The sequence below is a fragment of the Acanthaster planci genome, linkage group LG13 (assembly GCF_054643075.1).
Source record: "Acanthaster planci isolate LZ-2023a linkage group LG13, COTS_SCS, whole genome shotgun sequence".
Lineage (NCBI taxonomy): Eukaryota > Metazoa > Echinodermata > Asteroidea > Valvatida > Acanthasteridae > Acanthaster > Acanthaster planci.
In genome coordinates, this window is record NC_141789.1 from 15,392,377 (window position 1) to 15,418,861 (window position 26,485).

Here is a 26,485-nt window from a genome sequence, read left to right on the forward strand (position 1 = left end):
ATCGTATGCATACTAGGCCTATGCCCACGTGTATTGGCAAGTACAGTTGTGAATGATCCGGTCTGCCATTGGTAACAGCTAAGCATTGTGACAGAGACCAGCATATATAACAGAAGATGTTTTGGTCATGAAGCGGCATTCGAAATGACACTGGACCATTTAGGAGATAGGATATATTTACATGTACAGCAGTACGCACAAAGCTGTACTTGCTTTTTCTTTTTCAATGCGTGAGTCGCACGAGGAACCTCAGGCACTGTCATCTTGCGCTAATCGAGGATTGGTTGCTGCTGAGTGGATGACGCGCGCACGTGGATGACTCTGCTAAACAGAAGAACTGTCTGCTGCATCATTGTGCAAGGAGCAACGAAGGAGTTACAGTTGCTGACCTCAAGGCGCCGTGGTAGGCAAGGAGCGAAGCAGGGGAAGTTGTGAGGTAGCGGCAGCGGGTGGTAATGATATTCTTAATTCAGGTGGGCAGCAAACCCCTCTGCAACGCACAAACAGAACAGGTTGCTGTATTATATTTATATAAATTTTTAAGTACACTTTGATCTGGATTTGAGAAGCTAAAATTGCAAGGCGTATGATGAGAATTGAACTTATTCGGGGCCTGTGACTGTAACCAAGGATATCCTGGTCGAATCACAGAGGCGTCTTGTCCATCTTGCTCATACATTACGTTGCTTAGTTGCAAATTGTCAACAGTGAACATCTGTTTATGTTGACAATCGCGGGGTCAGCTGCCGAATGCGTGTGTCAGACGTCAGTGAGTTTGTGTCCTGCATATGTATTCAGAATAAAATAGATCAATTTTAATTATAAATACAAAAATAGGATTTTAAAAAATCGGGTTCGGAGGAAGTATGAGCACTTCTACCTTGTCAACCGGCCACAGATCTATGAAGTTCACGAAAACAACCGCCACCTCTTTGAAAGTCGACATGCCTACGTCTCGGGAACCTCGGGACTATCGGCGGATGGATAGTCGATCATATCGCTACTTTCGCCGCATCCAGCCGTTGCTATTCTGCCTTGCCGCGGTGGTTGCCCTGCTAGGTTACGCCTTCATCGGAGCGGCCATCTTCGTGTACCTAGAGGAACAGAACGAGATGGACAGCTATAAACTATTGATGGATACAAGGAGGGACTTCTTAAGCTTGGTCAATGCCAGCATCGAGGCAGCTGCCAACAGGACGTCAGTCACGTCAGTCCTGACGGTCTCCACCTCTAACGCCACCCTCAATGCCACCACGGCAACCCCTGATGTACTGCCAGCCCTTGAGGGGGTGAATTTCACCGAGATTGACGAAGAGCTCCAAAAGTACGAGAAATTGGTGAAGAAATTCAGAAACCTCGACCCCAGCGGGAAACCCATGTGGAACTACTTTGGTGCACTGTTCTTCTCAGCAACTGTGATCAGCACAATAGGTGAGTAATTGGTAATACTAAACCTTTTTTTCCGTACAAAAGCTGCCGATGGTTGAAACTGTTTCAAGCCAGCTTCACGCAATTTGAATCACTTTAGCCCAAATTGGCGTATTCAGAAATTGGATGTAGGGGGCGAAATCTGTTGTTTTCCAAAGTATTTGTCCAAATTTTTCTTTTTTCTTCCGTGAAAAGAATCATCTTCTTCCCCAGGCAAATGGAAGTACAATTTCCAAAATGTGGGCATATTCAGTATTAAAAAGATAAATAAATAAAAAGTGGTAACATATCTTCAGGGAAGGCCCCTCCCCAGCCGGATACACCATTAGACGTGCACATGTCTTCGTAGAGTGCATGTGTGAATTCAGTTAGGTACATTCGATATTCACCAACAACATTCGACATTCGAATCTCTGGATATAAGGATGAATAAATTCCTAAAAAAATACTTTGTATTCGATGTTCACATTTGTGCATCGAATGTGTCTGTCGATTTACGACATTTACATAGGTATGTGTAGCGAATGTAGGTTAAGTTGGATATTTCACATTCAAATACCGTAGGTTTTTACGGCGAATGTCCTAATGTATTAGGAGAATACATGTATATGTATTTGATATTCACAGTGGTGTATCCAAGTCTTCAGTCCACGCTGCAAAATGCCCATTTTCCAAAAATGACGACCCGATTTTTCTGATTTGTAAAAAATCCTCATCCCCAGAGAAAGTTGATGCATGCACTATACAGTTTCTAATAAGCTGACACCTTTAGTTCCTAGAAATTAATGCAACACGTCGACAACAGGATCTAAAATGTTCGACCAACTGATTTTATGCACTGAAATGTTTTAGTAACTCTATACAGTACTAACCTTCTTTACTGCCTCATGTATGTTCTAGGCTACCATAAATATACTCATTTTTGTTTGCATGCTTACCTCGATCCCATACCGGGGGGAGGGGTTCAGGACCATTGCCCCGGCCCACCCCAAAGAGGAGCCCCAAAAATTGTTTGAAAACTAATGAGAGAGAGACGATGTGGGGACCTAGTTTATTTCCTTTCCTGGAGCCAAAGGATCTTTTAAAAAAGCCACCCAAATGTAACCTCAACCCTTCAGAGAAGGCCATAAAAGGTTATTTGAAACAGTTTAAATTTTTTTGCCCCTTCCCCTTGAAAAAATGAACCCCCTCTCGAATATTTGGTTCTTGGTCCATCCATATACCTTCCAATTCCCGGCCAAACATTTACGGACTTGGCTTAATACTGTTGCAATAGAGAGTCCTTTGTCAATCATGCGTCTTCACTACGTTTTGTACTTTGGTCGGGCTCGTTCCAGGCGCAATATTTTTGCTCCATTCATTTAAGAACGTGCCCTCGATATGCCCTCGGGCGTTGATTTAGTGAACAAGCACTGAATCGTGTTTGTGCATCCGTCAGTGGCGAAGATTATATCAGCGATGACAGCGAAAGTCGCCGGCGGAGAGAAACCTCCCTGCTGTTATTGATTGCATGCTGTTTATTCCCTATTATCACTCTGTTGGTCCAGTACAAAACACAACATATCAAAGTATTGCTGAAATCCATCTATTTTTTTCCTGGAAATCTGAAACAAAGGAACCCCAAAACGGAAAGAACTGCGATTCGTTTGACGATTTGGAAGAATTATGCAGTTGAAAGGTCAAATTAATGAGGGCGTCCTTCACGTTTTCCTTTGCTCTACATGTAAAAGATGAGGGGTGAAAATTCTACAAGTTCAGCGTGTAAAATGTTTACAAAGGTCATCTCACACCCCTTTATTTCAAATGAACGCTTCCTGGGAATTTTTTCCAAGTGCTAATTGATGGATTGATACAGAGTGACCGAGGAAGGAAAGATCGCATCAATGCCAGTTCAGATTTCTCCGTGATATGCTACATGTATGCTTAATCCTTGATGTCTGAGTTTACTTCGAGCATAACTATCCGCATGTCACTTCCAATTACAATCTCCTTGCTGTTCAGTTAATCCCTGGCTTTTCCCTTGAACTGAGTCCGTTACGTACGATTCAGAATGTCGACAAGAGCGCCAGCAAGTACTCTCCAGACACGTTTATGTTGTAGACGATAATCCATCCATCTCATCTATTCTCTTTCTAACAATTTATCGACTTTTAACAGTGAGAATAAAAGTTTCTGCTTGCAAGCAACCACAACACTGACGTAAACTGCAATTGGTAGCTTGTAAAATTCAGTTTGATCCACGCAAATTGTTCCGAAATATTGAGCAACCTTGTACATATTATGCATACATCAGCCAGTTTTTTGTTCGCATTGCCTTGAGGCATGTTATGATAGACAGAGTAGTCACTGACACACACGCAGATGAATTAAAACAGTAACAAAATACCACAGTGCTCTGCGATCACGTTTGGCGGGAAATTGGAAGCTAAATCTTCAGCTGCGCACACAGGCTCCATAGCTCGCTCCGAGGGACGGAGACTCTAAGCATTCATGTGCAGCAAGGAGTAAAACCTCGTCCCATCATCATCGAGCGGAACAGAGAGATGCGTTGCTGTTAGCTAGCCTCGTCCCCGCGGAGTCTGCTCTCTGGTCCTTGTTGCTGAGAATCAATGGTTGTTTGTGATAGCAATGAATAATACATGGACACGATGACAACCAAGGAGACACCCCACGAGGACATACTACATACTCGTCATATGGGAGGGTACAGAAAACCAAACAGGGGTACGTGGGAGATGGAAAGGGGGGGACAACGCCTCTGGAGTCTGGAATGAATGAAAATTTGGGATTATTCACAATTTTAAGCATTTGATTGTTTCAACATTCTGTATGTCCTTTCTTCGTAATTAACTAAATCCTACAAACTAATGCACAGTTCTTGTGAAGCAGTGCGTCGAATCACAACATACTGACATGTTGTTTCGAAAGCACGTGGTCGGCGTTTGATACTGGCCGTGGATTGATGAGTTTTCCTTGACGCCCCGTTTCCTTGCAGTGCGCATAAAATATCGCTTGACCAGCTTTACAGTGTGATACAACCACTGTGCTGAAATCAAGTTCGCCCCCCCCCCCAGTGCTTCACGCACCAGATCAATCACGAAGGACAGGTTTTAGGTTCGGGAAGATGACCGCTGCATGACATGCAACACCGATTTCTCAAAACACTTTCGCCAACCTAAATGGAAACAGGTGAGCAATCAACCGAGACCGTAATAAGGTTTTTGGCGGAGGGAGCAGGCTTTGGTAACCCATGAGTTTGCCGGGACAGATGCCTCCTTTGAATAGAAAATAATATTAAAAATTCTTCGCCTTAAAATGGCGCGATTCTCTCAGTTCAGTCAGAGGTATCTTCATAATTCACATATTTATGTTCTTTCCCTAGATGCCACACTACACTTTGGGAGAACAGTTCGAGAAACTCATCCCCATTATGAAATTCTTGTCTTTTTATAGAATGCTTTGATTGATCAAAATCACTAATTGGTCCATCTATCATCAAGCTGTGAACAAACACGGAGTCATTTTAATTGCGAAATAAAACACTTGTCTCCATTAAGTTATAGCATGAGCTAGTGTCAGACAACCACAGTTAAATTATAAACCTGCGGCAGCACCAATAAAACCGAGACAAAACAAGCTTAAAAGGGAGACGAAATAAACGGACAGGACCTGGCCGCGTGGTGATTCACGGGAAATTAAGGCGGGTTATTTTCACGAGAGGCGACTTGGCATATACACGGGGCGTGATGCGTAATTCTCCCAAGTGCGTGGACAGGAGAAATGTGTCAGTAAACAGAGGAAATTGGACGGGGGGACGATTAGCAATTGAAATTGCCAAGACTTGGGCATGAGATGGCCCGGGGATAAATAATCATGAATTACGCACCCTGTAGGAAATTTACGACTGAAGGAAATCGTGACTCACGGAAAGGTGTAGGTGATTACTTAAACTACCATGGGGATCCAGATGATTTCTGAAACTTACTAAAGTCATTACGGTGCTCTGATGAAATCCATAATCTTCTCGTCTCAGTAAAATTTGAGGAACAGGATATACAAGGAGGTTTCAGTTCCGTGGGCAAGGGCATTCAATCTATGATCAATGAAACTCTTCCAGTTTTGTATTACAGCATCAAACATTTTGTTTAGGAGTTCATCTGAAGCACAGTTCGGTGTACCGGTCTGAGAGACGTTTTCAGGTTGGGGGACGATGCACAACTTGCTGCCACGCATTGCTGTATTAGTGCGTTATATCATTCCGAAGTAAGCAAGCTCACTACATATAGTGAACAAATTCTTAAAATCTTACTGAAATCTGGCATGTAATTATGTCAGATATAATAACATCAAAACGCCAGTGCATCGAAACCTTTGTGCAATCGTCGGATTTATTTCACCATTTCCCCTGTTACCGTTGCTATAGTAACCTTAGCTGTAAGCACACTCCTTTAACAGCAAGGGGGTGCATAAAATGTGCAGATAATGCGCGCCGCGTTGAGAATACAGACGGCAAATGCTCTAAAAAGGCGCCAAGGATACTCTGTGCTAGTCTGTGAAGTAAAATCAACCGTATGGTATTGCAAGATGAGAGGCTTTAGAGTGTCTGCACAAGGCGTCTTTAGCGGAAGCGGCTTTCTTGGAAAAAGGAAGTTCAAATCCCCTCCAGGTTCCTGTAGCTTCGGGGAGTAATCCAATATTGACTGTACAGGTGTGCTTACGCTACAAGGGTGAAACATGCTTGGAAAATTACTTAAATGTACACTAATGAATTGACGAACGCAACACTCTTGATTTCAGTTACACAGACTTTGGTACGCTGGAAATAATCAAGTTGCGATGCTCGGAAAGAGAAAGAATTAAAACAGGTTATTTTTCGTTCTTTATATTAAGGTAATCTATGTCATGTCTCATAGGTGCGTGAAAGAAAAACTAACCATGGAAGCAACGAATAACTGGGTAAAATTAACCGAGGAGCAACGAATCTGGTTTCTTGGGGAGAGGGTGTCTGGTCATGCTCATCGCGTCCAATTGCCAAGTTGCTAAACGGTTTTAGCCAAATGACACCTAGACTGCCAGTTATTGCCTCGAAGGGCAACTTTCCATATGCACATCAGCACTTGCGCCAAGCGTCGCGTACCCGTCAAAATCGTTCCCGGGGCGATTTTGAAGGTGACCGCAACGCACGACCGTGTTATGTTAATGGGTCGATTTTTGTGTCGGTGAAAGTGAAACGCGCATTGTGCACGCAACGCACCTCAAAAAACACACATATGGAACGGCGCCTTAATCCACTGTACACTGAAAACTCAAAATCGTGGTCATTATCAATGCTCTTTTGAATCAGTGGTTGGTATACTTGACACATTTTGTGCTCCACGGAAATAGTGTTGCAAGCAATGCTTGGATTTGTGTGAATCAAATTTTAAACAATATGCAAAGATAATGAGACGGTGGAAGCTATGGCGGGTATTACATATCCACTTAGCCATGAGTTGATGACGCAGTAAACAATAACATATGAGGAATTGAAAATTGTGATGATTGAAATCTCGAATAGACTCTTTCAAATTCCAGTCTTGATACATTGAACGGATGCGTGCATTGTGAACTGAGATTTCGAGACACTGTCGATTTCAGGTCTTTGCATATTAGCGTTCAGGACTTTGGTAATGTGAGGGAAACGATCCTTCCTACTATATAACGGAATACAGCTTGATTCGCTATGTCCGTTCGTTTGATGAATCCCATAGCTGTGCACATGGCATGCAACAGATGTAAGGTTTCAATTGTATTTGAATATTTGAATACGGGAAAGTTGGATTTGGATAAGTGCAATATTCAAGGTATATAGAAAATAATAACATCAAATAAGATGCACGCGCGTATTGTGTAAAAAACGAAGTTTTAAGCAATGTGCCTTGAACAATGTAGAACAATGAAATGTGTCATAAACATCATGTGTCCTGAAGTTTTAGTTTTGTAAGATTGAAATAATGAACATCTTGGTTTTGGTCAGGTTTCTGGTTAGTAAAACGGAGCCCAACCCAGTCTCTTTACTACAGTCCTTGAATAGAAATTCGTCTGCTGTTCGGCGACATACTTGGTCATAGAACTTCATTGCCAAAACTTTGAAAAATCAGCCATCAGACTCTTTCCTTTGTAACAATAGATACAATATAAAATTTACCGTCAATCTGGTTCCCAGATTGGTTAACCTGTTTACCACGAGGACATACGGCAGCACACGGCTGATCCTGCGTGATTAAATTTCCATTTGATTCGCAGACAGTACTTTCCTTCGCTTTTCTCCCATCCCTCGATCAGACTGGCGCTTGACGAACAATTGACAGAAAAACGTCACTGCAGTACAAGGTCACAAATCCCGCGGCAAACAATGGAAACGTCAAGATGGGTACCGTCTGCTGGTGCCATGCATATTTCGCTGCAGACAACTATTACTACCTTTGAGAGCGTACATTCGATATTCATAGTCAAATATTTACAGTAGGCCTGTAGAAACTCCATCATGCACACTGTAAAAAGGTTGGTCAATATTGGGTTAACATTTTGCCCAATATTGGTAAAAATATCAACTAAGCAACCTTTGGGCAAATTCTTCCTTATATTTGGTCAATATTTGACCAACAGTGACAGAAAGTTGACCAACAATGTGGTAGCTTTTACCAAGGTTGGGCAAATAACAAATGCCCAACACTGTTTTGACCAACGTTTTTTTTACAGTGCATGCAACGTGTAGATTTTGACCTAGAGTAGTAAAAATAGTCTGGAATATCGTATAACATTTGATATCTGCTATAAGAGGTAACCCAAGGGTTTTGATTTTTAAATATACATGTACCTAGTGACCACAGAGACTCAACCGTGTTGCAGGTGGTCCAGACAGCGCATTCATCTGATTGTCTTGTGGCTTAATATACTCTTAGTTTGCTGCTTCAAAAGCAAGTACAATTATCTTTGGCATGTACCGTCCGTAACGCACGTTACTACGAAAGCCCAGTTGTGCCACAGACAAATAAAAATCAGTGGGAAACTACATGCGTTATTACGAATTACTAGTTTGTAATAACGAATTATACTGATTAGTTACTACAGGTTACTAACACTAAAAAATTAGCAATTCGTAAAAACGTATTAGTAATTCCAATAATGGATGAGTAATTCGTTTGGACATTCGTACGTTACAAAAATTAGCGATCAGTATATTTTTTTCACGCCGCCATCTTCAAGAAACCCCTCTCACCGAATATCAAATGCAAACTTGGATAACTAACTTGAGTGTTTAGTAGAGACACTTGCACCTACTTATGTGGGGTAAATCTTTGGGAATTGAACACTGAGCTAGAAGCCAGCTCTTCGATAGATATCTCATTGCTCATGGTCGGAACTAATCATGTCTTCCTTGTAATTATGACAATGACATTCGTAGGGAATAGAGTAATTTTACCTACAGCCTCCAATCGTGGGCAGTAAAGTTGATGAATGTGATCCTCGCTCAGGCATCGTCGATTTCAAAAGAAATATTATGGAAGATTCTGAGCTTAGTGATGGATAGACAGATGTACCTGGATTATACAAGCCTAAGACCTTGGTCGTTGTTTGTCCTAACAAACACAAAATGAAGAGGCCAGAATTATCCAATTTATGTCGGGGAGATCGATTTCTTTGCGAAGTTGATGTCTTCAAGTGTCTACTCAAGTGTTTGCTGCTACATGTTGCTAATGGCGATGTTGTCTCTTCTCATTTTGTAGATGCACGCGGAGAGTCAGGTTTATGCTGTGGTGTGATATAATGATAATGTGACGATGACACTGATGGCAACGGGTGATAGCGACAGTTTTAATGACAGCATCAAAAAAGCAATTTTATGTCTGAAATGAAATGCCATCTTCTCATCTCTTCACTTTAAAATGCCTGCATAAATTCCATGCCAACAAATACTAGCAAGTAATTCAGCTTGGCTAAAGGAACTAGTAACCATAATGACATTGCCAACATGACACTTATTACATCGAACGTTACATTTTGCCTTGAATAAATGTTTCCCTCTCTTTTCCGGCCATACGGTATGGGGCGATGAAGTAGACAAACACTTAACCTAAGAGCATGCGCTTGATTGTCGCCTGTTAAAAGAGGTACGTTCATGGGTATTACCTCAAACATTCTGTCATTTTGATAAAGGCCATGAAGTGTCCCTCAGTACCTGGGCAACCGCATCCCATGAGAACGTGCATGCCAGGGAATCTTACGCGTCAGTTTAACTCTCTATTAAGGAAAAGACTTAAAGTCACTGCAGTGTGGGCGCTTCGTACAATCCTTATGGGTCTGAGTATTGAAGGTGGAGACATAAACTACCGGGACGCCGGAAAAAGGAAAAGTCTGAGTTACATTTTAGAAATGAGGTATTCCACATGCAAGCTCTGAAAAGAAACTTTTATTTATTTGTTAAAAAATTATTTATGTATACATGTAAAAGAGCAGAGTGTTGGACAGCTAGTCTATACATGCTAAAGACGGTTGGCTAGTCAGAAGAACAGAGTGGATGAAAAGACGAACTCTTCTGTTGGGCGGGCTAGATCTGATACCAGTGTTTGTTTTGAGCCAATCACTGAATAAATAACTTAATAAAAAAATGAAAGGATACGTAAACAAATGCATAAAACAAAAACAAATCCGTGTATCAAATGAGCTACAACCGTCACGGTCATTTCAACTGTAGTTGCATTTGTCATTGATATGCAGCATGCATCAGTTCTCGCAAGGGATATGCTTTCGGCGGCACTATCGCAGAACTATATAACGCCGAATAAATTATGTAATTTCGTCGAGATACCTACGCGCCTCTCCGTGGTTTAAAATGTTATCAACGAAGCATTTAGTTAATTGACTCCGACATTCCACAGAAGCCGGCAAACGGGCTTGCTTTAAGCGAAGCCGAGGTTATGCCCACAAGACTAGTGTACAGTTTGGAAATATCTTTACATTAGTCATGCAATTGTGTTTTATTGCTTGATTCATATTACATAATTGCTAGGAGCTTTAGAGGTATCATGATGATGTGATCAGGTCCATTATGATTTTGTTTGCATGATCAACAGCCGTGCTTAAGTATTTTTGTATTAGCACCTTGGCAATATTTTATCACAATGAATCAAAGAAAATAATCCTAAATCACTTCGAAAAGTAAAATGACAAATGAAAATATTGCAACATTGTCCTTTGCAATACCACCGTTTCACAGTAGTGCGCCACCAAGAGTTTACAACGCGTTGGCCAATCACAATGCGCGAAATTTGTCGACCCAATGCGCGTTTAGAAAAGGTCGACAAATTTCGCGCGTTATGATTGGCCAACGTGTTGCAAACTCTTGGTGGCGCATTATTGTGAATCGCCCGTATTCTAATTGATGGGTATTTCAACGTATTTCATATAACTGAACATATCCGATGAATTCTTATGTGTGCATTCCTTCTGAAATGATCCCATCATTAGATGGAACAGATGCGATCATTTTGATGCAGTAAAAGATACAACTTTTATTTCACAGCGTGGAACTTCTTCAAAAATAATCTTGAACAAAGTGGGAAAGAAAATAGCGCACTGATCCATAGTTGGTTTTCTGGGCAAACAGTTCAGACTAGATTAGCCTGACTCAACTGACATCAAATATTTCTTTTAAAGAGTAAATTATTTTACAAGGCATTTTCTTTGGCCTCGCTAGGATGGGAAACTCCCCCTGTGTGATCACCTGTATTTACCATTTTTGGAGTGCTATTTCTACCCGACAGTTTTAATAATGCAAGCATCTGACTGTCTGCATTGAATTTTCTAAACGGAGTTGGAATCACACTATTTTGCCAATTTTGTGAGTAAATATTTGCCTGGTCGACGCCTGAGCAAATCGTCAGTGGGGTAAAGTAATCTGTCTCATTATAACGCCAGCCACAAACACATACTTTCATTTCATCAGTGAAAGTGCAGTGGGGTTAATTGACATCATCACAACCTTAATTAATCCAAGGGGCCAGTATGTGGCACCAGCTGGGCACATTGATCATAATTACTCTTTCACTTTTTAATGAGAGATTAATTTATGTTCAGCCAGTCCTCTGGCTCAGGCCACAGATCATTGTCCTGATCCAGTAAAGAACGTTTAAGACCGGCTTATCTTTTCGGGAAAGCATTTATAGTAATGTGTTTGAATGAACGCTCCGTGTGCCAAAACAGCAAAACATTAAAACAATCAGCCAAGACCTGGAACTAATTTGACAACGAGTTCAGCATGTATAGTTAGAAGGCAGAAACTACAAGTGGTCAGTATTCGGTATTGTTCACTGACACCTTGTTACTTTCGCCTGTACCTTTCATATTATTCCTGGGATGCCTTGTTTCCAAACTCAGGTTGGCAAGGTAGTTCTTCAGTCGGCTTCCACATCTGTGGTCCCGGGTTCGATTCCCGGCCCGGTTCACATGTGGATTGGGTTTCAGTCCCTATTTGTTTTACCCAGACTATTCCTTTGGGGTTTTCCTCCTACCTCTAAAGCTGTAACTGCTTCTCATTGTCTCCTCTTTACTGATGTTGGTGAATGTGGGTGTTTGGCGGCGGAGGCGCCCTTATGCCATCGGCTCAACCATGTTTAAATGTATTCATTGCTCCACGCTTAATGTCTTCATTGTACAGCGCATTTGAACATATCTATATGAAATTTGCACTTTATAAATGAATAAAATTATTATTATTAAACTCAAACAAGTAAATCATGCTGTGTCGGCTTTGTCTGTGTGGTTGGTTGGGGCAGATAGCAGGTGTTTGTCTGGCTGTCTGGTGACTTTGTACAAAATGAAATTATTTGTACCATTAAATTAGTTTCGCGTGGTACTTTATACACACGACACATTCTGGATAGCGCCTGTAATAAGGCTACCTCAGGTTGTTTGTACTCCATCTCTCTGGATAAATATTCCCGCCACTTGTCGTTTAATTACACAGACGCCGTCGGCCTTAATCAGAAGGCTGGGTCTTTTGCCCAAGCCCTTAACAACCTTAACGGGCAATTGCGTATCAAACAACCCTTGAATTTTTCCTCATAGCTACTAACTAAAACGGTACCATAGAGCCAAAACTATCCATTTTTGCAATAGCAGTTTTGCCAGGGCAGTAAGGACATGCACAATTTGGCAGAGGTAATTGGAAGCGTGAGCATACATGTACATGTATATTTGCCGAGCATTGTGCAGCGCGATCGTGGGGCAATACTGGAACCTGAACGCTCGTTTTAAGTAGTTGCAGTAGATTCCAGGCGCCAGTTGCCTTGGCAACTGTTCATCACAAAGGATTGGTTCAGGTGAAGTACAAGGTCCGAACAACAGAAAGGAACAGAAAGGGAAGGAATGATTAATTGCAGCCTTCATGTATGAAAAAGAGTCTTTCATGCCATAATCAAGTTGGCTTCTAATTATTTTATCTTTATCAAATGCGATTTTTTAAGGTTGCTGAAGAGCGCCCTCGTTCATTTATCAATTATTGCACAACGACGCATCGATACTTAACTTGAATCTTAATAATCCTAATGAATCCATCACATTCAATTCTTTCTATCGTTCACGATAAAATCCCTTACCTCCAACGTGTTCGTTATGCCAAATCATATGATATAACATCAATGAGTTATTCTGTTACTTAGAGTAACTTAAGTTTTAATCATGAATAATTAGCTAATATCAATGCAGAGATATAACGATAGTGCTCATAGTTGTTAAGCGAAAAACAAACTCAGCTAACTATCCAAAATACAATGCGCTCTCCATGACTCCACTTCGTCCATATAATATGTGACCGACACTCTTTTTTCCCCTCTGAGGAAACTAAACTGTCATGCAATTGTCTTAGTTCGTCCTTGGTTTCTAAGAAACATTATCCTAACTGACGAGAACGCCTTGTATGCAAAAAACATCTGTGAACACAAAATAATGCCAACCCGACCGGGGACATACATTGGAAAGTACGCCCTCTATTATTGGATTACAACTAATCAGTGCTGGGATGGTTTTTTTTTTGGCTGTCATCACCACTGATCTCTATTTTGTCATAGAGATCAGCAGTCATCACCACGTATTGATTAGTCATTCTTATTTGGTTGATTGCTTTCAGGATTAGAGTACTACGCCATCATGTGTAATTCTCACCCAATTAAAATTACCAAAGAAAGTCTATGACAACCGAACCAATTCCTGTTTATTACTGCACACCAGGCGGGAGAGACAGAGATACGTGCATCCAAAAGTGGGCTCACCGTAATACGCATAGATAATTACAAAAAGACATAAGTATACACAATAATTGATTGAAATCAGCCGCTTTTGAAGACCAGTTATGAGTGCATTTATTGTTATGTACCCAGAAACATCTGAGAACATTGATGCATTTTATCAGGCTAATTAAGGCTCGCAAAGTGAATGAACGGATTAATATTCTCGAACAAGTAATGTTTATATCTCCCATCAGTGACATTGATCTCTTGCCTATTCTTTTAAAGCAACACTAAACCTTTCTACTACATTTTTTAGACCCAACTTCCTTTTTTGACCAGGTCGTCTCGAGAGAAAATACCCAGGCGTCCAAACTTAAGTTGGTCTTGTCGTGTGACTTTAAAGTAAAAGTACATTCACCTCACGGATTGAAGAGAAATGTAATAGAGTTAAATAGACCCCCCCCCATCGCCTTTTCTCCATTTTTTGTTTTTTGATTCCGTTTTATATAGGGGATGCCCCCACCCTATTATCCCCTGGATCCGCCCTTGCCCTCGACATGAGATAAAATGTCATCGTTGATTCCCACTAAGGCAAATTCCAGAGAAGGTTTGCCTCGACATAAACGCAGCAAGACGAGAGGATTTTTCGACTGTAACTATCACACTTCCTCAGCATCAATCGAAAGTGACACGAGGTCGTGTCCGCTTCTCCCCTCTGATCCATCACTTGTGCAATAAAATCCGACAAATTCTCATATTTCCAAGTGCGGAATTTTAATTGCCAAGCTGCCGGTCATTCGGTCTTGCCGACCGCGTGCCAGCTTCTTATCTGGCTGGAGAAAAATTCCGTGAACCCGTGGAAGTTTCACACTTCACTGCATGAAGTCCGACAGTGCATTATCAGGTCGGATCAAGATGCACCACAGGCAAGTCCGACCCACTGGCATTGTTTGTGAAGGATTCTCACATATTAATACTGACCCCCAACGTTCAGCAAAATTCTGTGCTCTGCAACCTCAAGACAATTACGAATTTGGCGTGAGAAACATGGTCAATAAAATGTGAATGGCAGTCGATGTCCACCGCGCTGTTGTCATTTTTATTAACTCTAGTAAAATGTTCCTTGCATCTCACGTGACATGCATGTATATTCGTATTCGCGTTGTAGCCGCTGGGTGTTTTTACAGAATTTGGCCTATACATTGAATACCTATAACTGGAACAACTGCAAAGATAGAATTATGTTGGCTTTGGAAAACTCAGAGATCGGATCATAAGAAAACCAGGTATTATGAAGAGAAAAACTATGACCATGCAGGCAACGTAAAATGTTGCTTTTTACTTACAGCAGTTAATTGTTTTGTTAGTACGCTAATGAAATATCAGATTCCTATCGTTTTTTTCTTTTGGTACATTTCTTATTAGTCTATTAAGACAAGTGATGGCATTAAGATCGACAGCCGTTCTCTATAGCCACATGTATTTCCTCCCGGATCCCATCTTCAGCAGGATGGTCTGAGCATGCGCACGATAGGGGTTCCAAGTACCACAGGGCCGGAGTACCAAGCATCCACTAAGCTGTCCGCTGTATCTGAGTGGATTTTCTCATCCTTCAGATATCAATGATTTCGGTGCGAGCTTTATTTTGTTTTGGCTATATAGACTGGGTTTTGTTTTGATTTTTTTTGCCATGCATTGACAGCTAAGAGCAACACAGGTCCATTAGCTATCGTGGTGACTGAAGAACGTTGGGTGAAATATTTGCAGCAAATTTCAAAATCCTAAAACAACTTATCAGTGAAACATTTCTTTCATGAAAATTTTGTATATTGTAAAAATTTGCGAAAAGCAAAAAATTCTCCTGATTGTCGCAAGATGTAGACCTCGAAATCGAGCGTCCTAAATGTTTCTGTTATAGGAACGGATGCAGTGTTTTATTTTAGGAAAATCTTTCTTCATAGCGGACGAATAAATATACTGTCTCCCCATCAAGCATGTAATTTATTGAATGTTGACATTCGTTTTCAAAATATCTATGATGCTACTTCCACAGCACGTTGGTATATTTTCACTCAACCCTTATAGCATCTGGAGCAATGCCAGTTACCTGTATAAGCGTGGCATTATTCATGCCACACTTCTGTGGCGCACCACGGCGTGCGTGACACGCTTATGGCTTAAAGCCAGGTCTTCACCCAGTGGGCCTTGCTAGTTTGACGCTGCCGTAGGCAGACACTGGATACCAGCCAGATGGGCGCTCTTGCTCTCACGGTCTCGTCTGTCAACTCGGCATCTCAACCCCTGCGTGCTTGACCTTTCTGGTAAGGTCAAGATGATCCAAGTGTCTGGAATTGGTGGATACCAGACCGGCCTGCTGCGCCCAGACATCCTTGCGCATAGCCTATTTAACAATTTACAGCGCAGATCATACACTGCATCCATGTTGAAAGGTTCTCTGTTTTGGGTTGAGAAGAGAAGATAGGAAATATACAAAGACAAAATTCTACTCGCTATGATCAAAACCATGGTTGCCAGCAAACTCAAACAAGACATTAGTCATGATTTGTTTTAAAGCTGATTTCGATCAAAACTATTTTCAAAGACGTCATGATTAGTGAACACGTATAGGCCTAACTTTATTTGGGTTTTATATTGTGTATGGTTTTATGAATCGATTTAGGACTTTTCGTCACCACAATGGGACCATTCCATTCATTGGTCATATCAAAACTAGTCTTCATAAGTTTCGTCTGGTACCTGCCTTCTTCATCTCAGTGCTCCGCCCAGTCTGAACCATTATCCTCGTCGATGGTTTCGTGCCTCGTAGCGATCTGTGTCTCGTTCATGCGCACGAGACACCCTACGGAGGAGAATGTGAACATAAGCCATAGACTAGGTTTTGATATCGTCAGCGCCCGTTCTACTTGCTCAATGGGTGGCGACCATATAAAAAGGAATTGTCGTGCCGTGATGTAGTCCAATGAACCATACCTGGTACAACGATTGCTCTGGTTGGTATTTCATCACCGTCGATGGGTGGAGCTTCTCCCGTAGAAAGCTCTCGGCCTCTGGTATACATGATCTCATCGTGTGACCACATCCTCCTGGAACGACCCCAATGTATATATACTAACACAGTCTGAGGACCTACGAGACGACTTCAGCTGCGACGAGGTTCGAGGTTGATGAATCAATGTCACATTTCTGCCATTTCTCTGTCCTCTTAATCCGGCTTCAGCGAAGACCTGAATTATACGTTCTGGCGAATTCGGTCCACGAAGGTGCATCGGAGGTTGTACTTGGACAAGTTGTTTACAGTTGTTTTGCTGGCGCAGTTTATCTGATGACAACTTGTGCTAACATTGTCCAAGTGAACAAGTCTCCTTAGGGATGAATCTCCAAGTTGTGATATCTTGCGGAAGAATAAATCTTATCACGTGCATCGTAAAATTCGGAAGTGGATGAACTTGAAAACCAAAAAAGATGACTGCTACACCCTGCAGCTTCCAAATTGCATAGCAGAAGTCAAGAAACTTATATTAGTTGTGCGTGAAGGTACACTATCAGACAAGAAATCGGGAGGTTGTACGTTTTTCGGTCCTTAATGTTTTTGTCCTATGGTAATGCCAGATAGGTGGCCTTCAATTATCGGTTGCACTGTCAAAAGATAGTCACATACCAGCTTTGCTGCATCAACTGTGGCGGGACAATTTGAATCTCAAACTACACGTTTCTGCGTCTGGGACTGAATAACTCTGAAACAAAGCTTTCCAAACCGGTAATAGACTCAGAAACAGAACTTGGAAATGGCCGAGGTTGGAGAGAGGGAATCGGAGGAGGACCAAGACCATCGAATCGTTATGGAAGAGCACTATGATGAAGGACCTGACTATTGTAAATTGGTGCAGCATTACACGATCACCTACGTTGCTCTGTTCATATGTCTCGTCGTTTACGTCTGCATAGGAGCAGGGGTGTTTCAGGCACTGGAATACCCGAAAGAGAAAGAAATCTACCAAGCAGAGTACGAGAAGTACCTTGGTCGGAGGGAGGACTTCTTAGGGCAGATGTGGAACATAACCGAGTTTTACGGAGATAACAAGGAGGAGTGGCTTGACCAGGCAATTAGAAGTCTCAATCGACTCGAGAAGAGAACAGGGACCTTCGTGATACCACCACGAAAGAGGAAGATCAAGTGGACTTTCGTTGGAGCTCTATTTTTCTCGTGTACAGTGATTAGCACCATAGGTAGGTCAAGAGTTCAATCCAGACATACATCGTAGAAATGTAACACTAAAATAACTACATACATGTAAATGTACTCACAATCTCATTGCGATGTGGGCATTTTTATTGAACGTACTTATGAGCAACATGTATGTAGATACTTCAGTCAAAATTTAGACAAAAATGGGAGCAATTATTGGTACTACAAGTGAAGAGAAGTTGATTCTCAAAGATCACCGAAAGAATTTTAGATCGTTGACCAGAACTCAACAAGCTTGGTAAAGGAATGCTGTCGGGTTTGTGATACAGGCCTAAGCCAAATGATTTCGGTCATTACGTTCTGTCGCTGCACTGTTCATTTCGAATTGGATTTTCGGGTTGCCAAAATTATTTCACGACAAATATCTGCAAATGTTGGAACATTTGGCGAAACCATGAAAAGGGACACAGCATGCACATGAACTACTTAACTAAGCTAAATGCCAAATCAAAACAGGCCCGGGCAGCGTGCAGAAACGCCAAGAATCTTTTGATCCCTGTTTGCATCACCTGTCTTGGTCAATTCCTGGGGGAAGGTTGAAGGAATTCTGCGGCTGTCTGCTACAGGCTGGTGAGAGGCTCTTTGCCTTTTTAAACCAATGTTTTACATGGAAAAATGTAATTGACTTTAAGACGCACCAACAATTTATGCACAGGCACACGCAACAGACGCGAATGTGTTAAGAAATTCAATACACAGCCATCTTGAGTCTTTACAGTAATGGATTCAGTCATTATTATTTCTTCCAAGATACGACAGACACTCCTCTGAGAGCAATGGATGCACTTTCTTGCTTGGGACGTTTTATTCGTCCCTCCCCCCAAAAAAGAGGTTCATTTTGGTACCAAACTGCTACCAGGAGGACTTTAAATGTAGCAAGATATTTTCAGTTTTCATGATTACGATTTGTGCAAGTTATGCCAACTATGGCAGTGATTTTATTGTGTGGTTTCGGATCTGCTAAAAAAAATTGTTAAACAAGTAATCCTAACGGCTTGGAAATTTTGAATGTCAAATTTTCCTGGCAACGGAGGCTCCGTTGGTCGGCACTTTGGCCAGCACTTCGCTGGTTCATAAGCGACTATAAGCCTATATGAAATGCATGCATTACGGTAAAGTGGCTGAAATGAACACTCCCGCCAACTTGGCTTTTTTCAACCCACGAGGATGCTTCAGCTTAAGGCAGATATTAACTCATTCTTGAATTGCGTGTTAATTGCGTTGCGGTCCCAGCCAAATCACTGTTAGTTCTTACGGTGTCACCAACTTCTCGCTGTGGAAAAGAAGGTGTTTTCGATGAGACACGTGACAAATCACCGCACGTGTGTCGGTGAAAAGCGCGCACTTCAGACATTTTGAAAAATTGAGGAAGGTGAGACTTGATATGTTGGTCCTCTGTCAAACAAATCCATGCTAAGTGTCGGTGGATTTATGACAGCCGTTTAACCAAGTAACTGCAGCAGTTTTGATGAGAAAAAAACATCACGGGTGACTGTTTTGAGGTTTTATCGTTTGCGTTCGGAATTTTTGGCATCTGCGTGGATAATTTGTCAAATTGACGGAAAGCCGAACAGTTAATGTTTTACGCTTACATGCTTAAGCCAGGAAGCAGCCCGTAGCTTGAACCTAATTTGGGGTTCTTAGGATTTCTTATATAGAGGTCGGGATGATGAATTGGATGAAGGCGCGGAATTTTGTTTTGCAGCCTGTCGAAAATGGTATGTCGTTGTAAACAGAAAAGCAAAGAAAACTAACAAACACAAACTAGTCAGTAAGATGTCAACACAAAGGGCCCATGTATGTACCAAACATAAATTCTTATCTTCAGGTAAACTTCGAATTCCCAGCTTCGTGGTATACGAGACACAGACGCACTACATTGTGTCGTGTTCTACTTGCGCTCGTGTAATAACTAATAACGTTACATAGACACCACGGCAGAGAAATACCGGAGGTCCATAAAATTATATTCATTGAAATCTTTCCATGTTTATCTAAGAACTCCGGAACCCTCTTGTGTGTCGCCACAGTTTTACTTTTGGCATGACCTTTATTAGCATTTAGCAGGCATTTCATCTGTTCAGCATTATGGTATACGGGTAAAGTTTATCTTTGGGAGTGTGTGTGTGTGGATAATCACGGAATTTATAACGGAAAACTAACCCTGGGACACTCCATTTATCTATACAGGCTAGCTGTCTTCATACCATCTTCACGAGAGATCTGTTAACTCTTACTTAAGAATTGGATAAAGTAGCCTACCATATAAACAGGGCCGTATCGTGTTTATTTTTACAAAGATTACATACAGAATTGTAACCACCCTGTGTGCTTCAAGATTATTAGATAAGCTGAAAGTTAGTTTACATACAGAATTGACGTCACAAGATTATATCAGTAAGAAAAGAAAATAAACTCGTCAAGGAGATATTAAATCTCCTTTACACCCAGGTCAGTGCTCAGAAATCTTCAGGCGAATCAAAAGGTCCAAAAAGAGTGTAGTTGACTTCCAAAGTCGTCAGAATATTTTAAAGAAGGTGTGCACCATCACTTTCACAGTTACACAACTAAAATAAAAGTACAGAGAAAATGCTTAGCACCGCTCAAAGTGCATTTCTGCGATAGCCTGCATTGTTTTATTCTCTGATTTTGACACGACGGGAATCCATCGTGATGAAGCCGATTTAATTGGGCAATTATTCACAGCCAAAGGGTCGGGGAGGGGGGTCTGACATAAACAGCGGACAAAGTATCTTTGTGCACCGGTAAGACAAATTTCTCGATCGGCTGTGCAGTTGAAAGAAAATGTCGTTGCCTACTGGGCGTCCATTTCTCCGATGATGTCTGTTCGCCCGCGTGTTGTAGGCAATATTTACTAATTGCCTTGATACAGAATAGTGTCTGAAGGTGAGAGCGTCCCGTTTGTTCCTCCAAGGGGAGCCTGCCTTAAGTTGCTATCTCTCATCTTTCTCTCATCTTTGAAGCTTCTACCCTCCCAATATCCCGCTGATGATGATGCATCAACGAAGACAAGAAAAAAGGATCGGTTAAAGCGAGAGATAACAGAGCATTAAACGCTAATTAAATGGGACCAATTTTCAAACCCAGCTTTAGTCTGTATGGGCAGATAATTGAAAGTGCCGAGACATTTATCTCACAGAAACAAAGCAATGAACACGCAGCAACATGTTTGCCAGTTAAACTGGTGGCTGATATTTCGTTTTGTAACAGTAAAAGCGCTTAACAAATTATACCGAGGCACTTGATTGCACGTGCTCTACTGTATGCTACGTTGACTTAAAACCGAATTGCTTTCGCAGCATCTCTCTGTTCGGTGATTTGTTCAGCAGCCAACAAAAGTGAATGGAATTCCCCTTTGACTGAATGGAGTCCAATATCCAAAGTATGACATTCTCCCTTGACTGGATGGAGCATAATAGGGTCCCGATTGAATGTCATGGATACTATATCCCATGCGTGAAGGAACATTATGCGTAATGTACTCAAGCCTTTTAGTTTCTCTTCTGATGAATAATTTTATGTAACTAATTCAATCCTTGTTCTAACAAACCATATAACAAAGTACTATTTTCATATTTCATTGCAAGGGTAATTACGTAACGGATTAAAAGCGAACCAGCACGACTTAGCCTTGCACAATCTACGTCCAGAGCTCAACGATTATTACGTTGCCCCGTGGACATCTCTATAATTCACCCCCGCGGGACGCCGTTTAAAATCAGTGTCATGAGTGAGCTTAAAGTGACTTGGTCTGTTGGATGAAGTTATTTAGTTTCATTCTTTGACTGTAAGTTGGCGAACAGATCAAGTTTGATGAGGTAAACTTCAGCCTTGTCTGTCTCAGTTTTGTTTGTGTAATGACAGATGAACGCGTTATAATTTTTGCTTGACCTATGATGAGCATTTTCAGTTCTGGCCTCCACCAATTCCGGTACTTTTTAATAATGTATTTCCTAACAAAAAAGGAGGTCAAATATATTCGGGAAACGTGTTTCGAACTTTTTCTATCGGCCTAATTAGCATTATTCAATAGTGATTCCCTTGAATCATTTTTGTTGGTGCGCGTGTTTCACATAAAAATCCAATTACACAACCTTGTTTGGCAAAGAGCAGGGAAAAGTCACATTACAAGTCTCCGTGCAGTCCATGATGACTAGTCTGAATGATGTAAAGCAATATTTGACAATTTGCAATGTACCAAGGCAAATAATCAATATTCAGTGAACATTCCAGTCTGTGGAGTGTGTTCTGAGATATTTGACAGCTTGAATGTGAAGGATGAACCCATTCGACAATCCTTTGACCTTTTTCGCATGATGATGACGTTTACCTCGGTGCACGTCCTGAATGTCTCGGTTTATGTTTAACGAGCAAACCAGACGCGAATCAACACATACTTCGACGGTTCAACACAACCATGTGTCGACAGAGGGTTATGCACAGCTGAATGGGGCTACTTGTCCAATGTCAGATAAAGGTTTTTAAACCTCGGACCAGTGGGTGAAACACCGAGCTCTGAATATTCTAGATCATCAGTCTACAGTGTTGCATGTACTTTAATTTGAAGTTGGCGGTTAATCCATGAGGATTTTTGCCGTTTCATGGCAAATACTTACAAAATCCCTCAATACCTGATATACCAAATGGGCACCCTCTTTCCGGCAGCATGAGTAGGCCTAATTTGTGATCTGTTCAGGATGTTGAAACATTTTTCTTGTTGATGGTAAAGCTATCAGTGATTTCAGTGAAGATTAAATATGTCCATAATGTCCATGACATCATTCCCTGCGTGCTCAAAACACCGTTGAAATCGTTTTGGATTTGTCGGCCACGCCCAGAAACAAGAAAGTTGCTAACCAGCTTTGTTACATTTTAATGGAAAATGCCACAGCAAAAACTAGAGTCAAAGGAACAAAAACCTTCAAAACATGCTGCATTCCGCACTTTTCTTGGATCAGATATGTAGAGAGAAAAAAATGTAACGATGTTATATTTAATAAAGACGTTAAAGCATTTCTAATATCATTCTTGAATGACTTACAAAATTAAGTTTAAAAGAACTAATGTCAGGAGTGGGATTCGAACCCACGCCTACAGAGTAGACTACGACCTGAACGTAGCGCCTTAGACCGCTCGGCCATCCTGACTTCGCACCTTAGATCGTATCAATATTGCATTAATCGCATGGCTGGGCATAACGACCCAGCATTTCACAAGAAGTAGAATTTGTTGCACAATAGACCTACTGCGATTTAACTCTGGAAACGGCCGTCTGTATTGGCCTAATGGGTTCGTGAAGGTGCGTGGCCCGCGCCGCAGCATTATTATTATGATGAAAAATACAGGCATGCAGCATTCACGAGGTATGCATCATGATCTAAACACAAGATGGATTGACTGGTCTTGTCATAGATTTGATAACGAAATTCTAAAGAAATGTGACTAGTTGCAGCTGCGCTTTATTTAGTTCAGTTTGCGGAAAGGTTGTTTCCGCAAACTGGCAAAAGGGCCAGATTGCATGTGTGGCTTGAAATCGGGTCAGTAAACCATGGGATCAGACCTGATGTACAAATAGTTTGTTTACAAAAAACTATGAACATCAAAAGACAGCTCCAAGAACAGAAAAGACTCTGTAACAGGAAAAGTAAGGCAGAGAAAAATGATAGTGATCGAGCAAAGCAGCAAAGTGGCGGTTGACGATTTTGATCAAAGACGGGCTCAACTTGATTCCAAGAAACATTTTGTTATAATGTGGGAAGTACAATAGACAGTGCTGAGTGAATCTTAAGATGTAACATTATCTTCCCCCTTTGTCTACCAACAGGGTACGGCAACATAGCTCCCGTGACGATTGGTGGTCGGGTTTTCTGCATGATCTACGCTGTGTTTGGCATCGCTATGCTTCTCTTGGTTCTGGCCAGCATTGGCTCACTCTTTGCACGTGGAGCCACACTGACGTATCGCCTCCTTCACATGAACATTGCAATGGCTAAGGGCGCTCCTCCTCCAAAGAAGAAAAAAAAGCTGCGTGCGGTTCGTGTCCCGGCACCAGCAGAAGGCGGTACAGAAGGGGTGCAGATGACAGACAAACAGACCAATGGGTCAACAGAACAGCCACCAAGCATGGATGACGTCATCAAAGAAATTTGGAGCCAAGAGCCCGGAATTGACCAAGGCGATATGCCGCCCATGCATGTTATGACTCTCAAAGGTAAATCCGAGGACGGGGCTGGCCCCGCCCAAAGAGACAACGCGGGTACCAGTAATGACGACGAAGAAGAGAACGATCAAGTGGATATACCACTGTCTATCGTTCTAATATTTGCTTTGATGTACGTTTGCATGCTGGCTGGACTACTTTGTCTGTGGGAAAACCAGTGGAACTACTTCGATGCTTTCTACTTCTCCTTCATTACCTTGACAACCATTGGATTCGGTGACCTGGTACCCGAACATCAGAAGAACCTTTTGGGTTGCACTTTTTTCATTCTACTCGGCATGGCCATTATGTCCATGTGCATTGCGCTTGCGCAGGAGATCATCACCAAGAAAGTTGCGTGGATCAGTGAAAAAGTGGGCGTGGCTTTGATAAAGGCAAAACCCACGTAGCATACGAAATGAAAGGAAACTTTACTTACTTTCGCGTTTTGCACAATTACCGCGATAACTTAAAGTTTTCAATATTAAGTTCAAAAGGTTGTCTGAGCTCAAAGGCCAAGTATAATATTCTAAACCATGATTTTACGGCCTTTGAATAATCGCAACTGTTGAAAAAAGTGCACGTCATCGTATTGCAGTAAATGACAACAGGTGTTCATGCACATAACAAATACATTTTTCCTTGATTGAATTCAAAGGTTTATAAGTTTCTAAAGCTGCTAAAGATTTGTTGCAATGGCTCATTGTTTAGTTGTACCTAGATATAAGCAAAAGTATTTTGACGGGGTCACATTTAGTACACCATAAATAAGACAAAAGTATTTGCATGTTTCCCAAAGTGCCACAAGTTAACGTACACGCATATTCAATGCACTTCTTGTTCACATAGGTTAATTTACAAAAGAAAGTCAACTGGGAAAGGAGAGATTATAGTGCCATTGGGGATAAAAGGGGGGGTGACTTGCCTGGCCATGAACATTTGAAAGGCGGGGGGTTCACCATGACCCTATACATGTATAGGGGTCAATGTTCATATTGATGCACATGTGTAATATGTATTTAGAATGTCATATTTATTACTTTTAAAATAATATTTCCCCTTTTTTGAGTGATATTGAATGCATTAGTCCTTGGAAGTCCGAAAAATTCTTCACAATCCGTAATAATTCGTGTGCTCACTACAAAAAAGTGTTTGTGTGTGTGGATGGGGGGGGTGATTTAATAGCACCCCCCCCAAAAAAAGGTGAAAGGATATACACCCCCAACCCCCGGGATTTACGCCCATGAATTGAATATGCATCTCTGTTGTTTCCCGTGTTTAACATGCATAATATTTCAAGTCATAACATTCTGAATCAGTGGTGAAGTCTGGAGTATTGCTTTACGAAGACCCTGGATGCCATCTTGCCTCTTGTGCGACCATTGAATTTGTCCTCGTTTTGTCACAAGGCGTCCTCTGTTGATCACAAGCGTAGTTCAGTCATCTAATATCAAATAAAATAGAAATTCTGTTTATGGGTATCATATAGAAATACCCTCAAGCAAACCAGTGATTGCCGACACATATAAACCTGTCTAGCCTTAAAAGAGAAATTGTGCTGTCTTATATTTTTGGAATATGGATCTTTTGGCATTGAAACTGGTATTGAAGCATTCATATAATGTAGTTCGTTTCGGCAAGATTTGACGAAAAACCTTCAAAATTAAAAATAGGTCATGAATAATTATGTAGCCTGTAAATAATTGACTTGCACATCGATTTATGAGTGTCCAGATAATAATTGCACTGCCGTTGCATCTCGGATTGTTGAATGTTTAAAAAAAAACACGTACATAAAATCAATGGAATAGAAAGATAATTGTAAAGTTTCGCTGTGAAAAGAGCCTCTGTATCTGTAATTAAAATGTTTCAAAGCAAATATCGAAATGGCAATACTTGGGTCAATGCATGCAGTCGTATATACATGTATCTGAGAATTTATAGAATTCTTTCCAGGAAATTGGCGCGAAGACAGCAACGCATTTTCTGTAAGCCATAACATCCGGTTCCATGAGCGTACATTTTCATTTTGTATCATGTGTAATACTTAAAAATAAAAGGAAAATATTTATAACTTAAAGGGTCAGCTCCATTGTGATTACCTAGTGTTCTCGAATTAACGCTTTGTTGTTTCGATAACTAGCAGTGGCGTATTCAGGCTTTGAGTAATGGGGGAAGGGTAAACTGGGGATTTTCTCTAAAATCGACGGTCAACTTTTTTCGCCCGTAAAGGTATCCTTATTCTTGCATATTTCTGTGTTTAGGCCTATACCAATTCTGGAGCGTTGGGCTTCCACTTGT

General features: G+C 41.3%; 1 protein-coding gene, 1 long non-coding RNA gene and 1 other non-coding gene across 4 annotated transcripts; 1 reads left to right on the forward strand and 2 right to left on the reverse strand.

Annotated features, from left to right (window-relative positions):
- Positions 1 to 357: 357 nt before the first annotated feature.
- LOC147797038 (uncharacterized) lies at positions 358 to 7,753 on the reverse strand. Its single transcript, XR_015427464.1, has 3 exons — positions 7,616 to 7,753; positions 881 to 1,094; positions 358 to 490 (listed from the first exon to the last, which is right to left on the reverse strand). It is a non-coding gene; the product is annotated as an uncharacterized LOC147797038 (long non-coding RNA).
- Positions 484 to 26,264, forward strand: LOC110973872 (potassium channel subfamily K member 18-like). Of its 2 annotated transcripts, none has more exons than XM_022225061.2 (2): positions 484 to 1,431; positions 23,810 to 26,264. In XM_022225061.2, exons 1-2 carry the CDS (start codon positions 867 to 869, stop codon positions 24,592 to 24,594), a joined length of 1,350 nt encoding a protein of 449 aa, XP_022080753.1. In that variant the 5' UTR covers positions 484 to 866; the 3' UTR covers positions 24,595 to 26,264. The 2 variants fall into 2 exon arrangements, with proteins under 2 accessions (XP_022080753.1, XP_022080754.1); XM_022225062.2 differs by lacking the exon at positions 484 to 1,431 and adding an exon at positions 16,505 to 17,945.
- On the reverse strand, positions 23,050 to 23,132 carry Trnal-cag (transfer RNA leucine (anticodon CAG)). The gene has a single exon. It is a non-coding gene; the product is annotated as a tRNA-Leu (tRNA).
- Positions 26,265 to 26,485: the final 221 nt, after the last annotated feature.